The sequence below is a fragment of the Pagrus major genome, chromosome 20 (genome assembly GCF_040436345.1).
Source record: "Pagrus major chromosome 20, Pma_NU_1.0".
NCBI classification, from domain to species: domain Eukaryota; kingdom Metazoa; phylum Chordata; class Actinopteri; order Spariformes; family Sparidae; genus Pagrus; species Pagrus major.
Genome location: NC_133234.1, coordinates 26,427,052 through 26,450,873, shown reverse-complemented (window position 1 = coordinate 26,450,873; position 23,822 = coordinate 26,427,052). Strand labels below are relative to the sequence as shown.

The following is a 23,822-nucleotide window of genomic DNA, read 5'->3' as shown; positions in this document are numbered from 1 at the left end:
GAGAGAAAACCATGTCGGCGCTACAGAAATGTCTTCCCCCAGTACAGGACGCTCTGTCAGCGGCTCAGTGTTGTGTAGTGCTCCTGTGTCTGCTGCGGTAATGATGTGAATCCACACTGCAGAAAATATATATATATAATAATAATAATATATATATAATATATAAGTATGAAGAACATCAGCTTGTATGTTTTCACACACAATCATCTCAAGCTGGAGTTCCTCTAACGGCCACAAGATGGAGAATCATTCAACTCATAAACCCTCTAGAGATGCAAAAATATCTGTTTGTTTTGGTGCCAGAGTTTTCGGGAGATGTCTGTCTTCTCTGCAGTAAAAGGAACCAGATGGTACTCGACTTGTGGTCCTCGTACGTTCAATAAACTCAACAGCGACGTCTCTTTCCAGAAATCACGACCTGGTTACTGAAGATAATCCACAGACCTGGTTGTGAGCAACAACTACACACTCAGGGTGTCACAATATTCGTGATCTTAAACAATTAAATATTGATATTATGTCAATAATCCAGTGAAGTTGTTCGGCCTTGAGCATCTTTTGTTTACGATTTCATCTGTTCGCCTTTTTTAAATTTTTCTTTTACATGTAATTGAGTGTAATTATTCTTTCTGTACACTTTAGTAATAAGTAATATTTACAGATTTTTAACCAATTAATTAGTATTAAATGTATTAACTGACAATCAGAGATGGGCACAAATACATCAAATGTACCTTTAATTAAAATACAAGTAATTTGTCATTTAAGAATACAAAAAGCTCAAAGTTCTACACAAACGGATATTATTGCATTTTAGCCATTTAGTGGCATCGATGCAGTGAGGTTTGTTTTGCCGGTTGTCATTATTTTGTGTTATTACAACACGGAAAAAACATCCAACATATTTAATAAATTATTAATCGTTAACCAATAATTGATTCTTAAAGCTCCTATTTGTAAGAAAAGTTGATTTTTGAGTCTCATTCCCAACATGGCGGCCGACTCGTCCTACGATCCCAAAGCGTCTCTATTACAGCGTCTCTCCCTACACTCACATTTTGAGGGTAACAAAAAGAGACATAAAATATAGATTTGATTGTTTTTCTGTAGATATTGCAATAATATTGTTTTATTTCTATCTAGTAGAATAAGTAGAATGAAAATGATAATATAATATAGCATCAGGCCACACCCTCAACACTTAGATAACCAAATACAGACAAACTGTGAGCCATATATTTAAAAAAAACAAAAAAAAAACTACTAAGTTTTGTTGGGGGTCATCTAAATATGGTATGTACAAAATTTGGTGGTGATTGGATGAAATTTGTGCCAAAAGAGGCAAAAACTGTGTTTGCTAAAGAATCCATCTTTATAAACTGATTATCTTTGAGTTCTGGGCTGTTAGTCGGTTTAAATGACACATTATAAAACGTTTCTTCGGGCTCTGGGGGATCGTGACCGGCATTCATCTCCCGACATTAGTGAAATATAATCAGAATTGCAAAACGGCAGAGTGCAACATCCAAATCACAATTTTTTGATTAAGCTAAAATTCGTGACAATCAGCATTAAAAGGAGGTGCTGTGGAGCTGCAGCGACGTCCTGCTCTACAGATCTTTGTCTCAAGATGTAAGAAAACATGTCTGTTTGATTCAGACTCCAACAAAAGTCACATCAGCAGGATTTTATCAAGCGAAAATGAAAATTGTGATGCAAAAAAGGATCATTCCCACTAATGATCCATCATATTATAATCATAATATCTGTTAAAGTGACATCTGGTGATGAAAGTGTAAAATAAATCATCATCAGAGACAAATCTGTAAACCATATTTCTTTATTAAAGATTAAGAAACTCCAAGCAGCATATTCATAAATAAAATAAGGGTCTCCCTTAGATGTACTGTGACAGACTATATGCTATGACAGTTCATGTTTTCATCTTCTGATGCGGCGCTGGAGTTTAAACATAAAGGGGGTGACACATGAAGCCGCCCCAGCACACACGCACACGCACACGCACACGCACACACACACACACACACGCACACAGACACACAGACACACACACACACTTCCTCTCTGCTGACCAATCACAACCTCGGGGTCCTCGCTCTCAGTCCGTCCGTCGTGTTGTGGAGCACAGTGTAAAAAGCAAGTCGGTTCACAAGAGCAACTACTGACACAGTTAGAAAACATCCACGTAGAGTCTGTTCAGATGAGCCGCGTCAGAGTCGACGGTCCAAAAACCCTCCGACACGTTCAGACGAGGCTGAACTGAAGTCCGGCTGTTCTTCCTCCAGACAGTGAAACACATGGCAGGTTTGATCTCATACACAGCATCAGCTCTGTAACCCACTGCGGCAGAGGTGAAATATATTCACGGTTTTCTGAACAGAGAAAAATTAAATCAAGATAATTTCTGCTCAGGACTGATCACATGTTGAACGTCCGTATCCACAGTAACACACTAAACCTTCTCTAACAGGTCGGATGCACCAAAATAAAGTACGTTGGTCCTAAAATCAACAGGCTGAACTGACTGAAGTCCACTGGTGATTTACGTCCACTGCCAACGCAGGAAGTGGTGAAGCCGGTGTGTAGTGAGGTGGAGGGTCGGGTGGAGCGTGTCTGACGATGGAGTAACGTCTTCAAAACGTTTTCTGCTCGTTTGTGACGAAACACAAAGTCACAAGTTAACCAAGTGTTAAGATAAAGCGACCGTTGGCATTAGACATAAAGAAAGTCACCAAACACATAATCCTGGTTCTGTGTCCAACTTTGACGTCGTTGTCCGACAGAATCAGTAATGTTCAGAACTAAAGGCCGTCCACACCGACGATCACTAGAGCGACAACGATGTTATCATCCGTTTAAAATAGATACTGGTGACCTGTTACAAAATAAACCCAGAAGAGACGGTTTCAACAAATTCAAAATTCAATTTAAAATTTAGAAGAATCAAAGCGTCTCGTTGACCAATTTTATTCATTTCTTGAGTCAACATCGATTATCCTGACGATCGTTAAAGAGAAGATACGACCAACAAAGATCTGGTCAGCTCCAGAATGTCTCAAGTAAAATTATGTTTTTTATTGTGTAATTTGCTGAATATGAGCTTTTAATACATTGTTTGAATAACCGAACCTGTTTGTAGAGTACACGTCTAAAAAGTGTCTCCGAATGCTTCAATCAGCTTGTAGATAACAGATAGAAAACATTTTAATCACTCCTGCAACAAAATCAACGGATCCAAAAGACGTCCAGTGGAGTCAGAACCAAAGTTTTTTATACGTTTTGACTTCAAGTTTTCATGACGGCCAAATTTTACTACATGCAGCAAAAACTACAGGGAGGATTCAAACCTCGAGCCTCGACCTCAGTAGGCTGCGTTTCAACAGCTTTTACCATGTTTCTGTCATCCAGCCATCCAAACCTCAGGTCCACTCATGTTCCAAGGCTGTAGGACCAGAACATTGTCTTCAATAAAGCTGATTAATACTTTAAATAAAGGCTACTGAGGTTGAGGCTCAGGTTTCAAATCCTCCCTGTAGTTTTCTCTGCATGGAGTTCAATTTGGCCGTCATAAAAACTTTAATTTTGAACCACAAGAAGTCTTAAGACGACTGTGACTGGAGCTGAAAAGAAGTCTAAAAACACAGTTCAGAAACTTTACTATGGAGCCATGTAAGGTCGTCAGTTTGACATCAATAGAGAACGTTGAAAAGATAAAACGACGTCACAGAAACTTTCATTCTGCTCTCCACTGGACGTCTTTTCAACGTCGTCAAACATGTTGAAAAGACGTCTTTCTGAACATGTTTTTCTGTAGTTGATGTTCTCGGTGTGGACGGCCCCTCAAGATGTAATTTGGGATAAAGTCAGTCAGCACTGCTGCTGTTCAATGAAAGGTTTCACCATTTTGTCAACCGAGCACTAAACGTACCTTCTGTCTGAGACTCGGTGTCCCGTCTACAAAATAATTGTCAGGAATGAAGCCTTTCGTTCCTCCACTTCCTCTGCCGACATAAAAAGCTTTTCGGAGTGGAAACCTTCTCTCTGACTCGTCTGTGTGCGTTCAACATGTCTGGCAAACGAAGTCAAAACTCATCAGGCCCATAAATGCACATTAATTGCACTTATGAAAGCAGAGCGGCGGGTGGAGTGTGTGGTCTCATGTTTCCTAAAGGTTCATCGTATAGACTTCCATCCAGAAAAACAATCCGGTGTTTAGCAAACATAATCAGGTCCCCTCTATATTACAAGCAGTTGAGGTATGGCACCTGCAGACTCTCCACCAGCTCCAGCCTCTGATTGCACTTTGGATAATGACGCCCTCTGTCATCCCTGCAGGTGATAATGGATCTCATTAGAAATGACTTGTGGGAATATGAGGCCTCTGGCTGTCACTCTCTCTCTCTCTGTGATTAAAATAACTGCTCTGCTTTGCAGGAGAAAAACCTGTATACAAGTGTCTCACATTAAATTCTCTAGTATCAAAAATTAAAGACGTATCTATAGAGCTGATAGTTCTTTCTACAAGACTTTTTTTCTTCAGGTTAAATATAACAAATAAAAGAAGGTCGGAGACTGTGAGGCTGCGTTCACACCGACACTGAACCATTTTCACCGAGATGCCTCCAAACACAAAGAGGGATGTCGAGTCACAACGTAATGTGAACCGAGGACTGGAAATGGCCCGGGGATTGTGGGTAAAATGGCTTTCAGAGTCCGATTAGCTTTGCAGAAAAACAACACGTCGATGTGCTTTGTCGGGGACAGTTGTGTTGTTTGGACCTTTTAGTTTCATGTCATCCAAAAAACGTTTTGTTTGGCAGTGCAATCACAACTTCACTGCTCGCTGAGCACCAACCGACCCCTTAAAATGTTCCTTCAGGCTCTAACAACGTTTCATTACCGCCGCCAAGAAGGTCGTGTTTCCAACGATGTCTTTCGGTTTGTCAGCAGGATTACACAAAAACTACTGAACAGACTTCCACGAAACCTGGATGGAGGATGTGCCTCGATCCAGAATAGATCTCATGAACTTTTAGTTTGGATCCAGATAAAGATCCAGGACTTTGTTCTCACTTTCTTTAACATTGTGAGATAGGACGTTTTTTTTCCCCACATTTGCAAAAATTCAGTCATTTTTCAGTGGCTGGAATCTATGAATGAGTACAAAAGGGGACTGTTGGGCCTTGGCTAAGGTATGCACTCTACCGAGGGCCGTTCTGGTTTTCATAATTGGTTCAGTTTTTGTTTGACAGAGACGATCCTGGTTAGTGTGAAGGTATCTCACTAAAGTTATTTTGCGCTGGTAAATCCAAAGCTTCTCCTGCTGTTGATCTGATTGGTTGAAGCCTTTGATGGACGGATGGTTCGTCCAACTACCTGCTGAGAATTTCTTGAAATACAGTTTCTGAAGGTTCCAGATGGTTCTGTGTGAAACCATCCGGCTCGTCAGGTTAACGTCAGAGCTCTGTTGCTCTTTTGGATTGCCTCTTGGATCAGAACTGGTTCGTGACGCCAAAACCTTCTGCTCACTGTGTGCGTATGTTTGAGGGCCGAGTGTTGATTTCGGGAGGGAACCAGCCAAACACAGCTGTTTGGATCTGAACACAATAAGCACATTGTTATTGTACAAAGATGTATTTAATTGAAAGAATAATGGATGTAAACTGACACTGGGACCAGTAAACCTGTGCTACTGATTTCCAGTTTTGATATCCATCAGTGTGATCACAGCCCAACAGTCTCCTTCGTCTCTTCTTCTTCTTCTGTGTTTCCTCTCTTTACAAACTGAAACTCGTCACCTGGACAGTACTGATGCCAAATAAAAGGCTACTATAAAAACAAACCACTCAGCTGTGTGTAAAATGTGACCCAGATAAAAATCACTTGTTTCCCCCCTTTGTTGAATGATACACCATTTACAGTCAACGTAAGAAAATGAATGTAGACTGTTGATTTGAAAAAACAACGTATATTATATATTCGATACAAATGAAAAAAAAAATTGTGATCATTTTCGTCCGATGCTGAAGATATATATAGGGTTGATACAGAGGTGCATAACAGTAGGTGTCCAACACTAACATGTCCCTACAGCGGTGCATCATGGGTAGTCGTTTACATCGATGAGTTGTGGAGAGACATCGTTTAATTTCGGCACTTAGAAAACAATCACAATGAATTTCGCGTCATTGTTTCATATTGAACAAAATTTACAAAGCCATTCAAACAGTCATAACTTTTTCATCAATGTATATATATATTTTTTTATCTGGTTTTGTTTGTTTTTTATAACTCAACTTCAAAAATTGAGAATATTCAAAATACACTTTAACCTCACTTCGTTCTCTTGGTATTTACACGTATGTACAAGAGAAAAATTACACCCGCCACCCGCCCACAGCCCCGCCTTTTTTTTTGTTTGTTTGTTTTTTTTGTAACATCAGCTTTTCTGAACAGGTAGTGAGATACAAAATCTTTTTACTTTGTACATATATGTTGTTTTTTTCCTTCTCTAATAATTCTCCTCTAACTCGCCTCAAATCCAAAACCGGACCAAAGTCCAGAGAGCGACTGATCGTTGATGCAGTTTGACCCGGTCCCGTCCCACCGCCCGTCCCCCCTCCTATCACTATATGGATGTACTGTGGGTGGCATCAATGGCTTCGGGTATGGGTCCTGCGGAGACTGCCTGGTAGGACATTGGCATGGGTGTCTTGCCAGGGCTCTGCCGGAAGAGCCCCCCGTTGGGAGCCCGGTGTTTGCACTGCATGCTGCCGCTGAGGCTGGTGCTGCTGAGTGGGTGGTGCAGGGGCAACGTGTTGCTGCCAGGGCCCTGGGATGGGGGTAGCGTCCTGCCTAGGGTCCCCCCATGGTGAGGGTGGGGTAGAGGCGGAGGCGGCGCCCCCTCCCCTGGGAGGAAGGTGGTCACAGCGAGGCCCGAGGGCGGGTAGTCCCGCACGTGCTCCGGCCCCGGCACCAGAGAGGCCTGGCTGGGCTGCATGCTGCCGATGTCCAGCGCAGAGATCTCGATAGAGGGGCCGGGGATCTGCTTGTGGGCCAAGTCCTCGTCCAAAAGACTGTTCATACGACGATGCACCTGTTCCAGATTCACCTCCTTGTCCTATAAGAGGAGGAGGAGGCGGGGATGGAGGAGGACAGAGGAGAGACAGGGGGAGGGAGGAGAGGAGGGAGGAGGGACACAGAGGCTGAGATTGGCGATGGGCCGGTTTCTCAGACTGATTCAGGTCTGCTGGTGCTCCATGCATTCTCAATCTGTCATCGCTTTTGGACGTGGCCTTTAGTTTTGAACTGATGGACTGCTATCAGCATGCCGGATGATAGACAGCATCGTGTTTCTGTTTGTCGTTTGCTGTGAAAAGCCCAGTGGGAACTGAGGCCACAGAAACCAATTTGAATGTGCACCTTGAAATCAAACTTGGCCAGTGGATTTTAACGGTTTGATGTCTGGAGAAAAACAATCCTGGAGCCAAACTGACCGAAGGAAGTTTGTTGTAAAGCTGTTCGAGGCTGCATTCTCGTTTGTTTGTCTCAAGGTTTTCATAAAATGTGTGAAGGAATGATCGAGTTCGGATTTAATCTGGATCTTGAATTCCTTTCGTTTTACCTCCGAGCACAAAGACTCAGTTGGGTTTCATGGTCAGTTTAAAATTCTGGTCGTAAGAGACAAATCTTTGAGTTTTTCTCTTCTCACTGAACTGAAACTGAAAATATTCTGTTTTCTTTCCCCTCTGTGCCGTCTTCTCCCTCGCTGCCCTTGGAGCCGGTACACAGTGTACAGGAGGATCGGTTCCCTATCAGAACAATTTAATCAAAACATTGGCTGACGGTGCATCTCCTGCTGACTGCAGCCATGCATACTTGTTAGGCATTAATAGACACTTGAGTGTTTCCCTGTTGAACCGCAGGTCTGCTTCAGCACACTGGGTCATGGGAAGGTAAAGGACGAGGGGTAAAGAGGGAGATAGGAGGCGTGACTCGCATATCAAGTGACGCTCTGGGTCTGAATCCAAATTCTGGACACGTCTGTGAATGAATGCAGCTACAGTCCCTGCAGCCTGTTGGTGTCGTGTGTTTTCTGAGAGAATCTGAAACGAACGCTCGCTTTACAACAAACGTATGAAGTCAGGTAACGTTCCTGAACGCAGCCTGTCTCGGCTCCAGCATCGGATTCAACTCAGAGGTTTAATGATATTAGTCACAGTAACTTATCACAGTGACACAAGTGATATTCAGAACAATGACACATTTACACTGTATATTAATCACACATATTCAGTTATGTTGCAGTGTTATCAGCACCAGGGATTTTATCAAGAGCCCCACCCCGACCCCCAGATCGTTTAGAGAAAGTTTTTTTATTTTTCAAGTTATAATCCTCAAGATTTTAATCATTTCAGATGCAATTTTTTAAATTAAATTATGAACATTATATCATTTTAATCAGCAGGAGCCATTTAGTTTGATTATATTATGTGATTCTCTTTCACGTTGTCATTATTACTTTAGTCGTCATCCTCGCACAGAGAAGAGTTACGGCTCTTTTTGTTCTTTTACTAGACCGACCGATTTATCTGCTGGATGATATTATCAGCTGATATCGGCCTGATTTACGATTATTATATTTCCTGTTAAGTTTACTGTTTCAGTGCATTAATCTGTAAAATATGCTGTTACACACTTTTATCGGTGTTTGAGGGATCGCTGCAAAAAATGTGTACATATCGGCCGAAATATAAATATATCAACATTTGTCCATAAATTTGCAGCTCAGTCGGGCTTTAATTTTCACGGTCTGTTCAGTGGGGAAAAGCGTTGGCAGGTAACGTCTCTGTGAACGACTTGTTGGTTCGAGCGTCATACTGACATTTCTCTTTATTAGCAGACGTTCAGGTCTGGAGGTGGAGATGATGGTGCTGAAGGCTGCCAAGCCAGTGACCATAGTTCAAGACTGTGTTTCAACATTTGTACGCGCGAAACTATTATTATTTTATAAATATTTGATATTTTTTAAGGAGACCTCGGGGACAATTTCCAGACATGTTTGTGGCGGGAAATCTCCAGTTTGTCGTGAAAAAACTAGATATTTTAAATCAAAACACAATGTTTTCCTAAACCTCACCAGACAGTCAGCACAGCGTTGTGACAACATGAAACTGAAAACTGAACTAAAAGAAACGTAAATTGTGCAGAAATGTTAACTGCCAACATTTATTCTGACTATTAAGTTGCATTTTTTGTCAGCAGATCAACAAAACGATGCCAGTCGGTTTGCACCGTACACAGATGAACAAACTGTTCTTCCTCTGCTGTGTTTCTGACAGAGCAGCTGTTTAAGGCAGGTTTGCTGCCCCCCAGTGGTCGATCCGTGTGTCAAATTCATATTATTATTAAGCCACCAGTGTCACCAAATCCACCAGGACTGAAATCTTAAGGATTATAATTTGATCCTTTGCACAGCTGTTGTATTTTATCCTTTAATTATTCATTAAAAAGAAGTTACATGCTCCTCTTCCAGGAGGGAATTTTGTTGAATTTCAAATAAATGTATTAATGTATTTCTTTCTCTTCCTCCCTGACAACAGATCTAGAAGCACTGAATATAAAGAAGTGATTGTTGTCGGCCTTTAAAAAGTGCATTGTTAAATTTCTCCCCCCAAAAGAAGCGACAGCCCCGATTAGCAGAAAAGCGACTAATGAGAGGTTAATAGAAATAAAAGGACGAGCCGTTGGTCTCTGAAAGGCAGTCATCGTGATGAGATGTTGAGGTAGAGTGGTGCAGAGAGCTCTTCCTGTGATACGGTATAATAGCCGGCACAGAGAGCAGCTTGTGAAAGCACACTTGAGGAAACCTCAGAGTCTCAGTGCATCTTGATGCACTGGGTGAGCACAGCGGAGGCTAAAGCATCTGCCTGCAGCCTTTGTTCAAACCTTAAAGGAACACGTAAACATACAGTGTTTATCCACGAGGCCTGAGCAGGTTTGAATGATCCCTCTCCAGCCTCAAAGAGCTCCTCTCAAAGCCAATTAAAGCATCTCAGCACAGGTTATTGTTTCAGCAGACGGCCGTCTCATTAAAATATGTTTTCTGCGGCGTCAAACTGGCGGCTCGCCTAAATAAATAAATGCCCGGGATTAAAACCTCAGCCGGTCGTTAAAGAAAGACTGGTGATGTAAGTGGAAAAGAAGAAAACAACAGCCGTCTGAAAGCCTCCATTAATTTGGAAAACAAACAGCTCTTTTAATGAGTGCTGCTGGTGGGGGGGATTTTAAATCACTCTCCCTCCTGCTACTCTGCGAATACTACAACTGGTGAGTGGGTTGTGCTCAAGTGTGATAAGAACATTTTCTGCTTTCTGGATTCAAGTGGCCCGCGGAAACATTTAAACTCTTTAGCAAAGAAGTCTTTTTTTATACCCGGCTGCCTTTGATATCACCGTCTCTCACTGTAAGACGAGTGTCTGATGTAACGGACATCTACCTCCCTGAGGCCGCTCGCTTCAGCTGTGCAGATTGGACATTTTCTCAGTGGTCAGCTTAAACGTTAACGATTGAAGCCAGTGATGAGGTTAAGTAATGTTTAACTGAAGCTCTGTGGAAATGACAGGAGATGCTTTAAGTCTACTTTAATCTCCTGGATTAAACCTGCAAGCTAGTGAGCTGTTAGCATCATTAAAGGAACAGTTCACCCAAAAATACAAAAATCCAGTCATCATCTCCTCCCTCCATGCTGATATAAAGTCAGGTGAAGTCTCGTAGTCCACACAACATTTCTGGAGCTTCACAGTAAAACTGAAGCAGCTGGAGACTTGATTTAAAACGGGAAAACAACCAAAGAAACATCAGATGTCTCCAAACAGCTCGTCTGCTGTGATCCAATTCTCTCGGCTTCTGGAGTCTTGGATTACAGCAGACGACTGCATGGAGACATTTCACGTTGTTTGTTTTTGTGTTGTCCATCTGTCCGTCCCATTCTCATGCATGTGACATCTCTAGCCTTGAGGGAAAAACCTAGTTTTTTCTAGTTTTTGCAACCAAAGCAGAACCACACATTATCCACTGGTTCTGAGCAGCTTGGTGCGCACGTTAACCAACAGGCTGATTTTCACTTATTTAGATCTTCCTGCACAAAACTTTCACTGGTGTATGATTTTTTCGAACTAGTTAACATGAATGCTATTTAGAAAATTATACATTTCTCCCAAACTTTTAATCCAGATTGGTTTCTAAATGTATCTGAGCTGGGTCAAACAGTTGCAGAACAATGCTTCACTTTCTAAAATCTAACTTTAAGACTTGCCAGTTAGCGAAGTGGTAGATATGTCTTTGACTAAAATCAGAATTTTCCCAATGAAGTCGGCTTTGTGAGGCTCTTTTGTTGCACTAGGATACATTTAGGACCTTTGGTGGTTCATGAGGAACTCAAACACGATTTCTGCCACTGAGAAATATTTGTGAAATCTGCTTTAATAACTTTGACTTTTAACTTAGTCTGAAGATATCACAGATTCCTCTTCTCCAATTTTCTATGTTAAACAGAATAATATTTGAGGACAAGCGTCAGTATCATTTCTAAACCCTTAAATTTATTTAACAAGATATTTACTGAGTTGTGATTGTTTTATAACAGACATGCATTTAAAGGCACTGAAACTACTTGCAGGATTTATTTAGATATTTATCACAGTGTAATTGTTTTTTCTGTTTAAGACGCCGACAACAGGTAAAAGTGAGGTCAGAGGTCAGCCCTTATGGAATGTGTTCATACAGTTAAAAGATGATCAAGTGAAACAAAGTAAGGAGAAACAGAAAGGCACTTTAAGAACCAGGAGGGTTTCTAATGGCGGCAGGCGTTAAAGGTGAGAGTCGGTGCCTGAAGGAGCAGCGAAGGCCGGCGTCAATTACAACGTTAATCATCGTGTCGTCTGCAAAGAGCAAAAGCCCAAATTCAAATCAATTGCAATTAAGACCGAGCCGAGACCAAATTAATTTGGGCCTTTTTCCCGCTTCGTTCAGAGGCGAAACGTCTGGTTCTGTAAATAACTTCCTGTTCAATTTTCTGATAAGCAAATTGATAATTGGCTTCAGCGGCTTTATCAGTGGAAGTTTTAATGAGCAAGAAGAAAGTGTAACGACAAGATGTCTGGTTTGAGTTTTGGTTTTAAGGTCTTCTTCATTGAGCTCCCACCTTGGATTACAAATAAAGATTGTTTGATATTTTGACATGTAATCATGTTATTCAGTTTATGGTTACATGGAGGAGAATATAATAGATGATGTTAGTTAAAACAAATTAATTTAGGTGCCTTAAAACAAATCCCAGCATTTTTACTTTTCGTTCATATTTACTGGAATATTTATTGTCACAGAAAAACAGGTGCGAGGCACGTTTCTGCTCAGCTTTAGAGTTACAATTGACCAAAAAATATCAACAAAACAAAAGGACCTCGGCGATGGCACAGATATGATTTTCTTCTTTTGTTTTGTCTTTATTTTAAATAGTTGTATAGGAGGTCTATTCTGACCTGTATCAATAGCTTCTGCTTCATCCCAGCCTCTCTCTCTGTCTGTCCAAATGTCCCTCCTCCCCTCCGATGAAGCAGTTGTAATGTCATTATATGTCAATGGACCAGAAACCCTTGCCAGTCTGTAATCCTTAGTAACCTGCACGAGATCATAGACAGTCAAGTGTAAATAAAAAGAATGACAAGGATAGATGGAGAGAGGGAGGGGAGATAACACGGGTGTCCACATTGACATATAATTTGCAATAAGACGTGACACAGTGATAGTAGCAGGGGGTTATGGACTGGGATGTTGGAGACAAATCTTACTGCTACAGGGCGACACACCCAACGTATACTGTCTGCTCACACTTTAGTTTATGGATCCACATCAAAGCTTTGCTTCCATTTTGTCCCCTGTCACATGACACAAACCTGGTGTGTTTCTGTTGAGGTGTGTGTTGTGTTGTGTTGGGCAGCGCAGGTGAATGTTGTTGTCTGGAGGTAAAACATGCAGGTCTGAGGTCAGTTTATGTTCAAGTGCAGCTTTAACAAGAGCTTTAAATGTCGAGCTTGTGTCCCAGTTCCAAACGGTTTGCATTAATCCAACTTTATCTCCTTTAAAAGGTGCAATATGTAAGACTTGGCCAGCTGTCATATTCGTATTCAAAACCAATAGGGGGCTGAGTAACTGCTAACTGCTGCTAGCTGGAGCTGCCATTAGCTAGTTAGTTCAGTTAGCTGTGCAGCTGTGAACTTGGAGCACCAGAAAAGTGTTGGTGTTTACACAGTGGGACGGCCTGGGGCTAGCTGGTTAGCATGCTAACATAGACACCATAATGTCAAAACTGTTGTTTCTTCACATTCTGTTTAACACTGAGCGTCACTGTGGCTGCTTAAACTAAGAAACAAGACCGACCGCAGATTGTAACATCATTAGCATCATCGTGGTGCTGGACTAAATTAAACTTTTACCCCCACCCCTCGTTTTCGAGTGCCCTCTTGCCCCTCAGAACAGAGATATAAAAGGTGGTGGTTGAAACTCCCCCTATGAAATGGAACGACCCTTCATGACGTCATCAGTTATCGTGGAGGTCGTCTATGTATTTCTAATATGGCGTCTTCAGCTGTGGTGATTTCTGACGGGGACAGAAAAACATGGACGCTCGCAACTCGTTCACAACTTCGCGCTAAAAGAGGAGTGAAATTAGACTCTGGAGGATCATGTTGCTCGATGTTAGCTTCATGCTAACATTTTAGCCATAACAATAGGATAGATAGTAACATTTGTTTTTAAGTCTGCCACGTAGTGATCAAAGCAGATTCATGGATTTTGCCGTTTTGTGTAAACTAAAATCAGATGAACATCAAGTGTAACTGCTGAATTTGTTTGTAGATGTGTTTTTATTTTGTTTCCTGAAGTCTTTGCACGACTACACTTTCTGATGTGACCGGCTCTCTGAAATCGTCATTGTTCTTGTGTAAATTAGGAAATAGTTTGGTACTGGGACACAACATGACTTTTGTGAGAGGGAGCACTCGAACTATGTATAAAATATTCAGCTTCAACACATGTTATTGATATTTATGTGCACTAAACAAACATCTATCAGCTGGGCTGTCACAGTGTCTTCTGCTAACTGATGGCTGTATGGTTTTTATTCAGTAGGCACTTTGTGAAGCTCGAGTATCTGTTAGCAACAGCAGTGAATGATCTGGACTGACTGTTCAAACCAGGCTGAGCTGCACTTTAAAGGTTCACTCGGGTTTGATAAATTACTGTTTTGTCTCTTGACGTCTTCCACAATGAAGTAAAAGTGTGTGTTATGGTTGTACGCCTGAGCGATCTCTCTCCTGTTAATTATAATCTCTCTACTGAACCCCTGGGTGCAGGAAACTAGCAAATCCTCACTGTAGAAAATGAGTTTATAACAATAATTCAATACGGAGCACTTGAATGGTTACAGATCCGGCACTGTGGGAATTAATCATTAAAGTCTGCGGGTGCACTCGGCCGTTGCAGCAGGGGGTTTGCTGGGAAACATACAGGACATGCCGATAGCCAAATCCCGACTCGCTGGTTTAATCCGATGTTTTCAGTTCGCTGTTTGCCGAAGGCCTCGAGTGTACGCGTCAAGGCGAGGAGGGACGAGTCCCGAGTGGGTGGACAGGCTGTCGTTTCATGAGCGTATTAGTAAAGGTGATGGTCAGGTGCTGTGTGCTCCATGTGGTTTAACAAAAACAGATGAGCTCTGTGTGTGTCAGTTTAGGCCGAGGTGAGTGGGGAGCGATGGACGGATAAAAGAAAAAATGGAGGGGGGTAATAATAAGAGACCAAATTTGATTTCAATCAGGGCTGCTGTGGCACAGAGCACATCTACCTATCTGCCCTACCTGCCCACCCTCTGTCCCCCAGCTCTCCAGCACTAACTGTCCTAACCCTCTCTCCTCTACAGCTGGGTGTACTGGAGCTCCACTAAGTCGGGGCTCGCGTCTGCGGCTGGATCCTTAAAGTAGAGTGTGGCAGTGTCTTCCCCCCGCTGGCCCGTCCGCCGGGCCCTGTGCTCGGTCACCTCTTTGGGCTGCTCCTGGCGGCAGCGGTTGCTGTTCCACCAAGCCTCCAGCCCGGCCACCAGGCAGGCCAGCAGCAGGCCGGCGGCCAAGATGCAGAAGACGCCGGCGAAGCTGTGCAGCTTGAGGGAGCGGCCGTCGGGGTGGGTGCTGCCGTGGCTGCTGAGGTCGCAGCGGCCGGTGCGAGGCCACCACTTCTGCTTCATGATGTCCAGGTCGCCCTTCTCCTGCAGCTCCAAGATCCTGAAGGAGGAGAGATCAACAGGTGAGTCAGAGAACATTTACCTGTGAAGTTGTAGTGAATCCCACATTTAGCCGTCTGATTACATGACATGTTAAATGTACTACTCATTGTTTGGAGCAGGAGGTGCTGAAGGCTTCAGTCAGTCACTTTTCGATGACAGGTCGTCAAATGCCACATAACATCTCACTGTCATTCAAAAACAATCATCCTGGACGAGAGTCATCTTGTGTGCTACTTAAAAAAAATTAAATTGAGTTTTGTCAGTGTTTCATGAACAAATGCAGCTGTTTTCTTTTTTGGCCCAAACAGCACGAAGTGATTTTCTCTCTCTGACTTCAAGTGTGAAAAACTTGAGGTGGCATCACTAGAAATAATCAAACTAGAAATAATTCAGGTGAGACATTTCTTTTGTGGACCTTAAGTGGCTGTAACTACCTACAATTTAAATGGAGCATTAGAGCTTGAAGTGTCAGTTTGCTTCATTTTTAAAAAGGGAAATAAAAGGCGTCCGCACTGTTTTTACTGGTGGTTCAGAGCATGATTGTACTTTGCTCCATGATTCCTGCCATAACTTTGAAACGCCACCACGCTCTCTGCCAGTGGAGCTGCGAGGCTCTGAGACGAGGCACTCGTCACTCGTCACATCACGTCACATCCGGCCACTGCTGTTAAACAGAGCACTTAAAATCAACACATTTCTTTCCAAGTGTTTTTGTTTTTTTTCACGTGTTAAACTGGATTAAATAGTTTCTAAACAAATGTTTTCAAGATTTTTCTTCGTGTATTAAATCAAATTAAATTGTATTTGAGCAAATTTTTTCCAAGATTTTTCAACTGATTTTTTTTGCGAGTTTTTTTCAAGATTGTTTTTCGTGTGTGAAACCGGATTAGCTGGGATGGAGCAGATACACAGGGTTTCTATTTCTGCTGGATGCCGGAGCACGACGCAGCAATTCAGCCGAATTCAGCACAGAGCAGACAGGAAGTCACACACCGAAACAACAACATAACATCTGTTATGTTACAAATACAAGCGCTTCTTCTAATCCTTCGGTTGGGAACACTTTGTATTGTTGTGTTTGATTATGTAATTAACGCGGGAACTCCTCAGTCTCGCAACTCTAGCTGTTAAAACACAGCCGGTGGGGGTTGCTGGAATGCCACGGACGTGCATCCAGTGGAGTCTCCGGGTTACTCAGCGATTTCCACCATTATTATGTACAAAACATTGACTCTAGCAGCGATTCAGAGGTCTGGGACCAAGCTCAAGATTAAAAGTGACCAGGAAGAAGGAATAAAAGATCTATTGAGAAGTGAAGACTTGTGTGGATCCTCTGGAGCAGCAGAGGAGATATTAAAACAGATCCTTCACACTGATGCAGGCAGCAGCTCGCATCATTTCATCTTTGCACTCTGACCTGAAACATCTCCACAGTTCCTTCACATGGACGTGTTGGTTAGCGACACACATTAAGTCCCGTCCAGCAGGCCTGCTCTTCTCGTTGCGTTGAGTTATGGAGTTAATTAAGCAAACTCTGCCGCGACCACTGAAGTCCAATCTGCTTTTAGCTGCAGTAAAATCAGAGCCCAATTTGCTGTATTTAATCTGCTCAACTCAGCGTGAACATGTTGAAGGTCAGCGCACTGCAGTTTCCATCTACTACCCCCCCGAAACACCCCGAGGACAAAATAGTTTCACAGCACAAATGAGCAGCAGAAGCAACAAAGTCTGCAAAGGTTATTAATGGCAGGATTATCAAATGGAAAGCAGGGATGGAGGTAATATAGCAGTTAGGGGACTAGGTATTAAAATGATGGTTGGAAACGTGGAGATAATGGTTTCTGCGCTGAACAATAGCTCTGCCCTCAATTTAACACTCGGGCACATTATTCCTGGCCGTCCCCGAGCGCCGTGCTGCCAGGACGCCTCGAGCTGCTGGACGCCTGCTGAACCGGGCCGGGCAAGAAACTTCATTACTAACGAACGTTTTGTCTCCATTCAGAGCCGCAAATTAATCCCTAAATAAACACAGAAGTCCTTAATTAAAGAGGACGTGTGAGGTGCAGAGGGAGGAGAAGGAAGAGGGGAGGCCGTGATGAGAAACAGTCCCACAGGCCGACAGCGAACCAGACCAGAGCTGCAATCTGCCACCAACAGAGGAGCTGCATGAAGACTGAACAGAAGTCACACGGCAGGAAACCTTTTCGGATCTCATTTAGACCAGAACAGAGCGAGTAGGTGGTGTAAAAGTCCGTCTAAATCTTGTGAACTTTGTGTGACGTGTATTTAATATCACATGCTGAAAGCAGGATTTAATATCCTGCTGCAAACACGCTCTGCACCGCCAAAAGAAGTTTGAGACTCCTGATTAAGAGCTCTTCTTACTGGTTGCTTTTAACAAAGTAATATTTTAACATGACTTCTGTGTACTTTTTACAACACTGTTCACTAGAAGGATGAGACGTGGTTCACCACTTTGTGACACACATGAACATATAAAGGATGTTTGTAAATGACTGCATTCTGTTTTATCTACATTTTACAAGCCTCCCAACATTTTTGAGTCAGGGTTGTAGCTACACTCCCATAGGGTGAAAAAGGCTGCGTTGTTCAGCCTATGTGCTCGTTAACAATCGTTTACAGCTGAAAGCAAGTTATTGTTTAACTTCTGCACATTAGATTTGAAACAGAAGCGTTCCAACACGTTCAGACTGAACTGAGTCTCATCCTCCCCTCAGGTGATCTGATCCGATCTCTCGTCAGTTACAAAGCTCAGAGCTTCAAGGAGCAGGTCTGAGAAACAGGATCTACCTGCCCACTGAACATGGCCAGAGAGGACGAGAGAGGATCACACAGAGCCGTGGAGAGAGAGGCAGGGATGAAGATGGGAGTGGACGGGACACGAGGGGGAGGAGGTGTAAATGACATTTCAGTGTGGAGCTGCTCTCAGGCCGCGGGCGTCCCTCCCACGCAGCCACGGGGAGCACGAACACATCCCAGAGAGCCCGTTCGCCCTCAGCACAGTGATCTGCAGCCGCTGATGCTCTGTGTTAACATCTCTATTAATGCTGCCGCCACTATCACAATCACTATCTGTGTTTTCCTCCTCGCTGCAATCGCACAGGAAGTTGCACGAGGAGTTTGTGATGGCGTGCAGCCCACATCAAACATTTCCTCTGGCTCCAGCTGTGAGCGGCTGTATAACAGCTGCCCATCTCATAACCTTATAGAGCGGCTCCTCACGACTGTGAGCCCCGCTGCTTCTCATTCCACACACCAAATCACAGGAACATCTACACCTGCGAGGGCAGGTGCACCGTCCTGCTGAGCTCAGAAATTCTTACAAAAATGATATTTCTCTGAAATATCAAAGTCTTTAATATGAAGGTGGATAAAGTTGTTTCCTGTGGGCTGCAGCCACCGCGGCAGAGGAGACGTCATGAAGAAGATACAGAATATCTGGCATTCAGACTCCCCGATTAATAAAGTCTGTGATAGTCCAGATCCATCGTTTCCACACTCTCCAAACAGCCGTGCATTCTGGTAGCAACGCGTCCTGCTACTAGAGACGGGGTGTCACATCGTCCGCTCCTCACTTGCATAGAAGTGAAATCTGGCTACTTTCTGCAACTCTAACTCGTCGCCAGTGTAAACTCTGAAAATGAACCGTTAATAAAAACAGATTCTGCAGCTGTCTGGCTTATTTCTCGCCTAAACTGTCTTCAGAAACACATTTCGCTGAGCTGTTTTTGTAATATCACAGAAAGTTCTTAAACAAGCTGCCTCGCATCCAAAGTACCATGAAAATTACCAGAAATTTCTGAATTAATTTTTCCATGTGTGAAACTGAGAGATACAAATATTAAAACAATAAATAAAGGAGAAATTTTGAAAAAGAAAAAAAAAATCTTGCAAATTTGTATTAAACAGTGAAAACATTTCAAGGAGAATTATTTTAATTTTTTTTCAAATGTGAAAAAAATCTTTTTTTTTCACATTTGAAAAAAAATTAAAATAATTTTTAACCGAATTAAAAGAAAAAAGAATCAAGAAAAATGTTAAAAGAAATCGAGGAGATATTTTGTTTTTTCATGTGTGAAACTGAGTGAAAGAAATACAATTGAGACATTTTTACATTTTTTAGTGAAGAAAAGATTTTTTCCCACAAAAATTGCTCCAAGATTGTTGGAGTGTTGTTTTTTGTAAAAATGTCTCAATTGTATTTCTTTCACTCAGTTTCACACATGAAAAAAAAAGATCCTGGATTTGTTTTTTTTCGGTAACATTTCTCCTGAAAAGGTTTTTTTTTCCACAAATATTACTCTGGAAGTACTTTCTACTGTAGACGTCTCTATGACAACTGTTATAAACACAGAAGAGAAAATAAATAATGTTTTTCATTTGAGTTTTGGCAGGAAAAGAAAATTCTGCCTGTTTCACATAAAAAAGATCACAGATTTCTCCTGGAACTTTCTCTTCACTGTTTAACCTGATTTTATTTTTATTTCTCTTTTATTTTGCTGCTGATATTTTTTATTGATTTTTTTTTTCTAATTTTCTTTTTCATTCCGTTTCACTTATAAAAAAAACAAAAAAAAAGTTTTTAAACGTGTGAAACTGAGTGAAAAAAAATCTTTTTTTTTTCAAAATTTCTCCTGAAAAAAAAAATGTTTTCTTTAAAAAATGTTTTCAAGAGAAATTTTAGATTTTAAATTTTCTTTTCGAAAGATTTCTTTTTTTCCCACATGAAAAAAAATCTACAAATTTTAATTTAATTAAATCTTTTTCATGTGTGAAACAGGCAACATTTTCTTTTCCTGCCAAAACTCTGTTTCCCACCCAGTTTCACAGATGAAGAAAACAAAAATCTCCAGGAATGTTTTTTTTTCGATCAGTCACAGACTTTTTTTTCTGTGTTTATGACACAGAAGAGGAAACGATTCAGATCAGACTGAAAATGGAATGAAATGGGAAAAACATCTTAACTTGCCCCTTCAGGGCTTCCGTAGTCAACAGTTGTCATAGAGACTTCTATGGTAGAAAATACTTCCAGAGTAAAATGTTTTTATTTTTCTGAGGATAATAATCAGAGTTGCTGTGCTGGGAACATTTTTGCTGCTGAATTATAATTGTATTAAAAGCTGTGAACACAGTGAAGGTCACCTCCATCTCACTGAGCCGGAGGCAGAAATCTCTAAACATCAGGAGACAAATTATATTTTTTTATTCTTGTTTCTCTCTTTTTTTGGTGTTTCAGGCCGACAGACCTTCTAAACTTCTGCTCCAGATGAAGCTGAACACCTGAGTGACATCAGCTGAGATGGCAGCCATCTTTAATCTTTGGATTCAACATGACAAAATTGGATCTATTTCTACCTGAATGATCAATAAATAACTTCTGTGATGAAACTGAGCTGTCATGAAGATAAAACTCACTGCTGATCACTGTGTATGACTCAGTGAATCTGAGGGTGCAATAACAGGAAGTATCAAACTTTTGACTTGACATCAATTTTTAAACTCATGTTTCTCTCCACACCAACTTCCTGCCTTCTTCCTGGGAATCGATCAATACGAGACGGATGAGAAAGTTCGGGGAGCTTATGCGTCTCCTCACACTGCTCATTCATGATGTAATAACGTGGAGATTTACTAAATGATGTTTGCGATTTTGCAAAACTCGCACTGGGATCAATTTGAGTTTGGGAAGCGAGAGGAGACGAGGTTTCACTCCACGGCTCAGTGAGCTCCTCTCACACTGAAGGAGATGATTGAATTTACCTGAAATATTTGCAGGCTTTACTGAAACATCTGCCCCGCAAAAAATCTAATAAGTAATCATCTCACGTCCCTGTGTTTACACACACTGAGAATAATCCCTTTCGCTTCACAACAGCGCCGCTTGTTTCATGTGAGCTTATTTGACTTTAGCGTCGAGCAGCGTTATTAATTTAACGCAGAGTAGAATCTGCCTGCAGGAGGAGTTTCTCAGCTCCCTCTAAACACCTTTTTAACAAGGTTCAAACACCTGCGCTGCTCCGTCAAGTTTGAACTAAGTCAGCGTGACACTTTTCATCCGACAGTCGGTGTCCTCTCATTTAAAAGCAGTCTGTTGTAATTGCCTCTGACAGTCTTCTCCACTCACATCCGAGGAGTTACAGGCCGATAATGAAGACTTAATGTCAACAAAGAGGATCAAACTCCCGACAAAAGCCTCTGAGCTTCATCATTAACTCCACGTCACACTTTGTTCCACGGCACAATGAAAGCAGCTGACAGAAACCAACAGCTCTCATCCAAAATGTGTCAGAGCAGGACTGTGACTCTGTCGGCATTAACATTTTCGTCTGTGACTGTCCGTTACAGCTGAAACAATAAACTGCTCGGACCTCCGGGCCGCGTCACGTCCCAGACATCATGTTTATGACTGATGGAGCAGGAAGAGTGTGTGTGGAATAACTAACACGCTGAAGGAGAGCAGATCATAGCGTCTGTTTTCATGCCGTTTGTTCCAGTGTGAAGTCATTTTCTTCTGGAGTAAATTTCTGCTAATTCATGTATTTTACTTTAAAACGGCTTTGAGATGCTTTTTCTGCTGTTGTTATAAAAATAAGAGTTTTAAATAAAGCTTCTTGTGTTGCATTAAAGAGACAAACATGTTTGATACGACTGTACTGATTAACCTTCAGACTGTGTGACTGAATGTCTTCCAGGCTTTGTAAATAAAATTCATTGCATCAGATGTCAAGTGATTTACAATAAGTCATTTCTGCTGCTAGCGCTGAAATCAAGACAACATACGTAGCTCTGGAGGAGAGTCGGTGCAGATCCAGACCTTCTGGAGGAATAAACCCCTGCGGTCACATCAGATTCTGTTCTGATCCGGAGCTGTTCACCGACGGGAGGAGAGCTCAGAGATTACTTTCTAACTTCTGGGATTAAAAAGTGGATTTATCTTCACTCCTGTTTATCAGCCTGACTGCAGCAGTGATCTGGAGGTGACCTCCTCTGTCGGGTGTTTCTGTGATGTTGACTGCTGACTGACGTTTCTCCTGAAAATGTTTTTCTTAATTCGGTGCCACACGTGAAAAAACTTTTTTTTTTTTCTACACATGAAAAAATAAAAATCAATAAAAATTTTCACTGTTTGACACAAATTCTATTTTTTATTATAAATTTTTCAATTAAATTTTTTTCACTCAGTTTCACACATGAAAAAAATTCTCCTGGATTTTAAAATGTTTCTTTTAAAACATTTCTCCTGAAAAGGTTTTTTTTTTTCACAAATATTACTCAGGAAGTATTTTCTACTATAGAAGTCTTTATGACAACTGCTGACTACGGAAGCCTTTAAGGGCAAGTTTATGCGTTTATTTTAATTTTTTTTCCATTTCCATTTTTCACATTTAAGAAACGGGGGGGTGTTTTCAAAATGTATCTTTTTCTTACAAAAAAAATCTAAAATTTCTCCAAGAACATTTTTTCACTGTTCACTGAATTTTTGGATTTTTTTCTTTTAAACTTTAACAAATATATTTTTTGAGTTCTTCTTTTTTAGTTCAGTCGACGAAGATTTTAGTAGCTCGTGTTTGAGTAAATTTGACAGTTCGGATTAATAAAGCAGCTAATTTATTTTATTTATGTAACATACAGTATATTCTGATTACATGTGGATGTTTGAGTGGACGTTATGAAAGTTTATGTTAAATCATCTGCTCGTTCTTCCTCGTCTTTGTTGGCACGTTGTTACGTTTTTGATGTTAAGTTACAGCTGGCAGCGCGTCTGTATGTTACTGTAGAGACGTTTGTGGCAGGTAAAGAGGTAAAAGGTGAGTCGTCGGCTCTGCTCGCTGGACGTGGAGTCACTTACTTCTGAGAGAAGAGGTCTCTGTAGGGGCTGCCGTGCTGCATGGCGATGCCGTAGCCTTTGCTGCTCATGCTGTTTCCTGACACGGTGATGGTGCAGTCGTCATCCGTCAGCGCTGCGTACTCCAGCACCGCCATGTCCCACAGGAAGGCGTAGGGACTCTTCTTCGCCTGCAAGACACAGAGCGAGGGAAAATGAGACACACGGAAACGCTGTTACATGACGACAGAGTCAAGTTTTAAAATGCCTCAGATATCAACGTTCTGAAATCCTTTTATAAAACACTAATCAGTTGTTCTTCAGCCCGTATGGCAAGAACATTGACTGAACTCTGTACACCAGATTTAGAGATTTCCAAGCTTGTAATTAAATAAACGATCATCAACTTTCACTTAAACCAACGCTGGTGTTTTCCACCGTAACAGGACGCTAATCCTCTTTGTTAGAGCGACTTGTACAGCATATCGTTCATCATCTTAAGCCTCGAAAGTGTCACCGGTGCGTCACTTACTTTATTATTTACACTAGTTCTGTATCATCCATCATCCCTTCACCTGTAACCTCCACAGGAAGGTTGTGAATAAAGAGCTCTTACAG

The 23,822-nt window shown here is 41.7% G+C and overlaps 1 protein-coding gene across 1 annotated transcript in view; it reads right to left on the bottom strand.

Moving 5' to 3' along the window:
* Positions 1–5,973: 5,973 nt before the first annotated feature.
* grid1b (glutamate receptor, ionotropic, delta 1b) overlaps positions 5,974–23,822 on the bottom strand; it is a 455,566-nt gene continuing 437,717 nt past the window's right edge. Inside the window, exons 15-17 of the mRNA XM_073489190.1 lie at positions 23,229–23,395; positions 15,116–15,356; positions 5,974–7,141 (exon numbers count right to left, since the gene is read on the bottom strand). Of these exons, the coding sequence (XP_073345291.1) occupies positions 6,650–7,141; positions 15,116–15,356; positions 23,229–23,395 (900 nt within the window). The 3' untranslated portion in view covers positions 5,974–6,649. The remainder of the gene's footprint in view (positions 7,142–15,115; positions 15,357–23,228; positions 23,396–23,822) is intronic.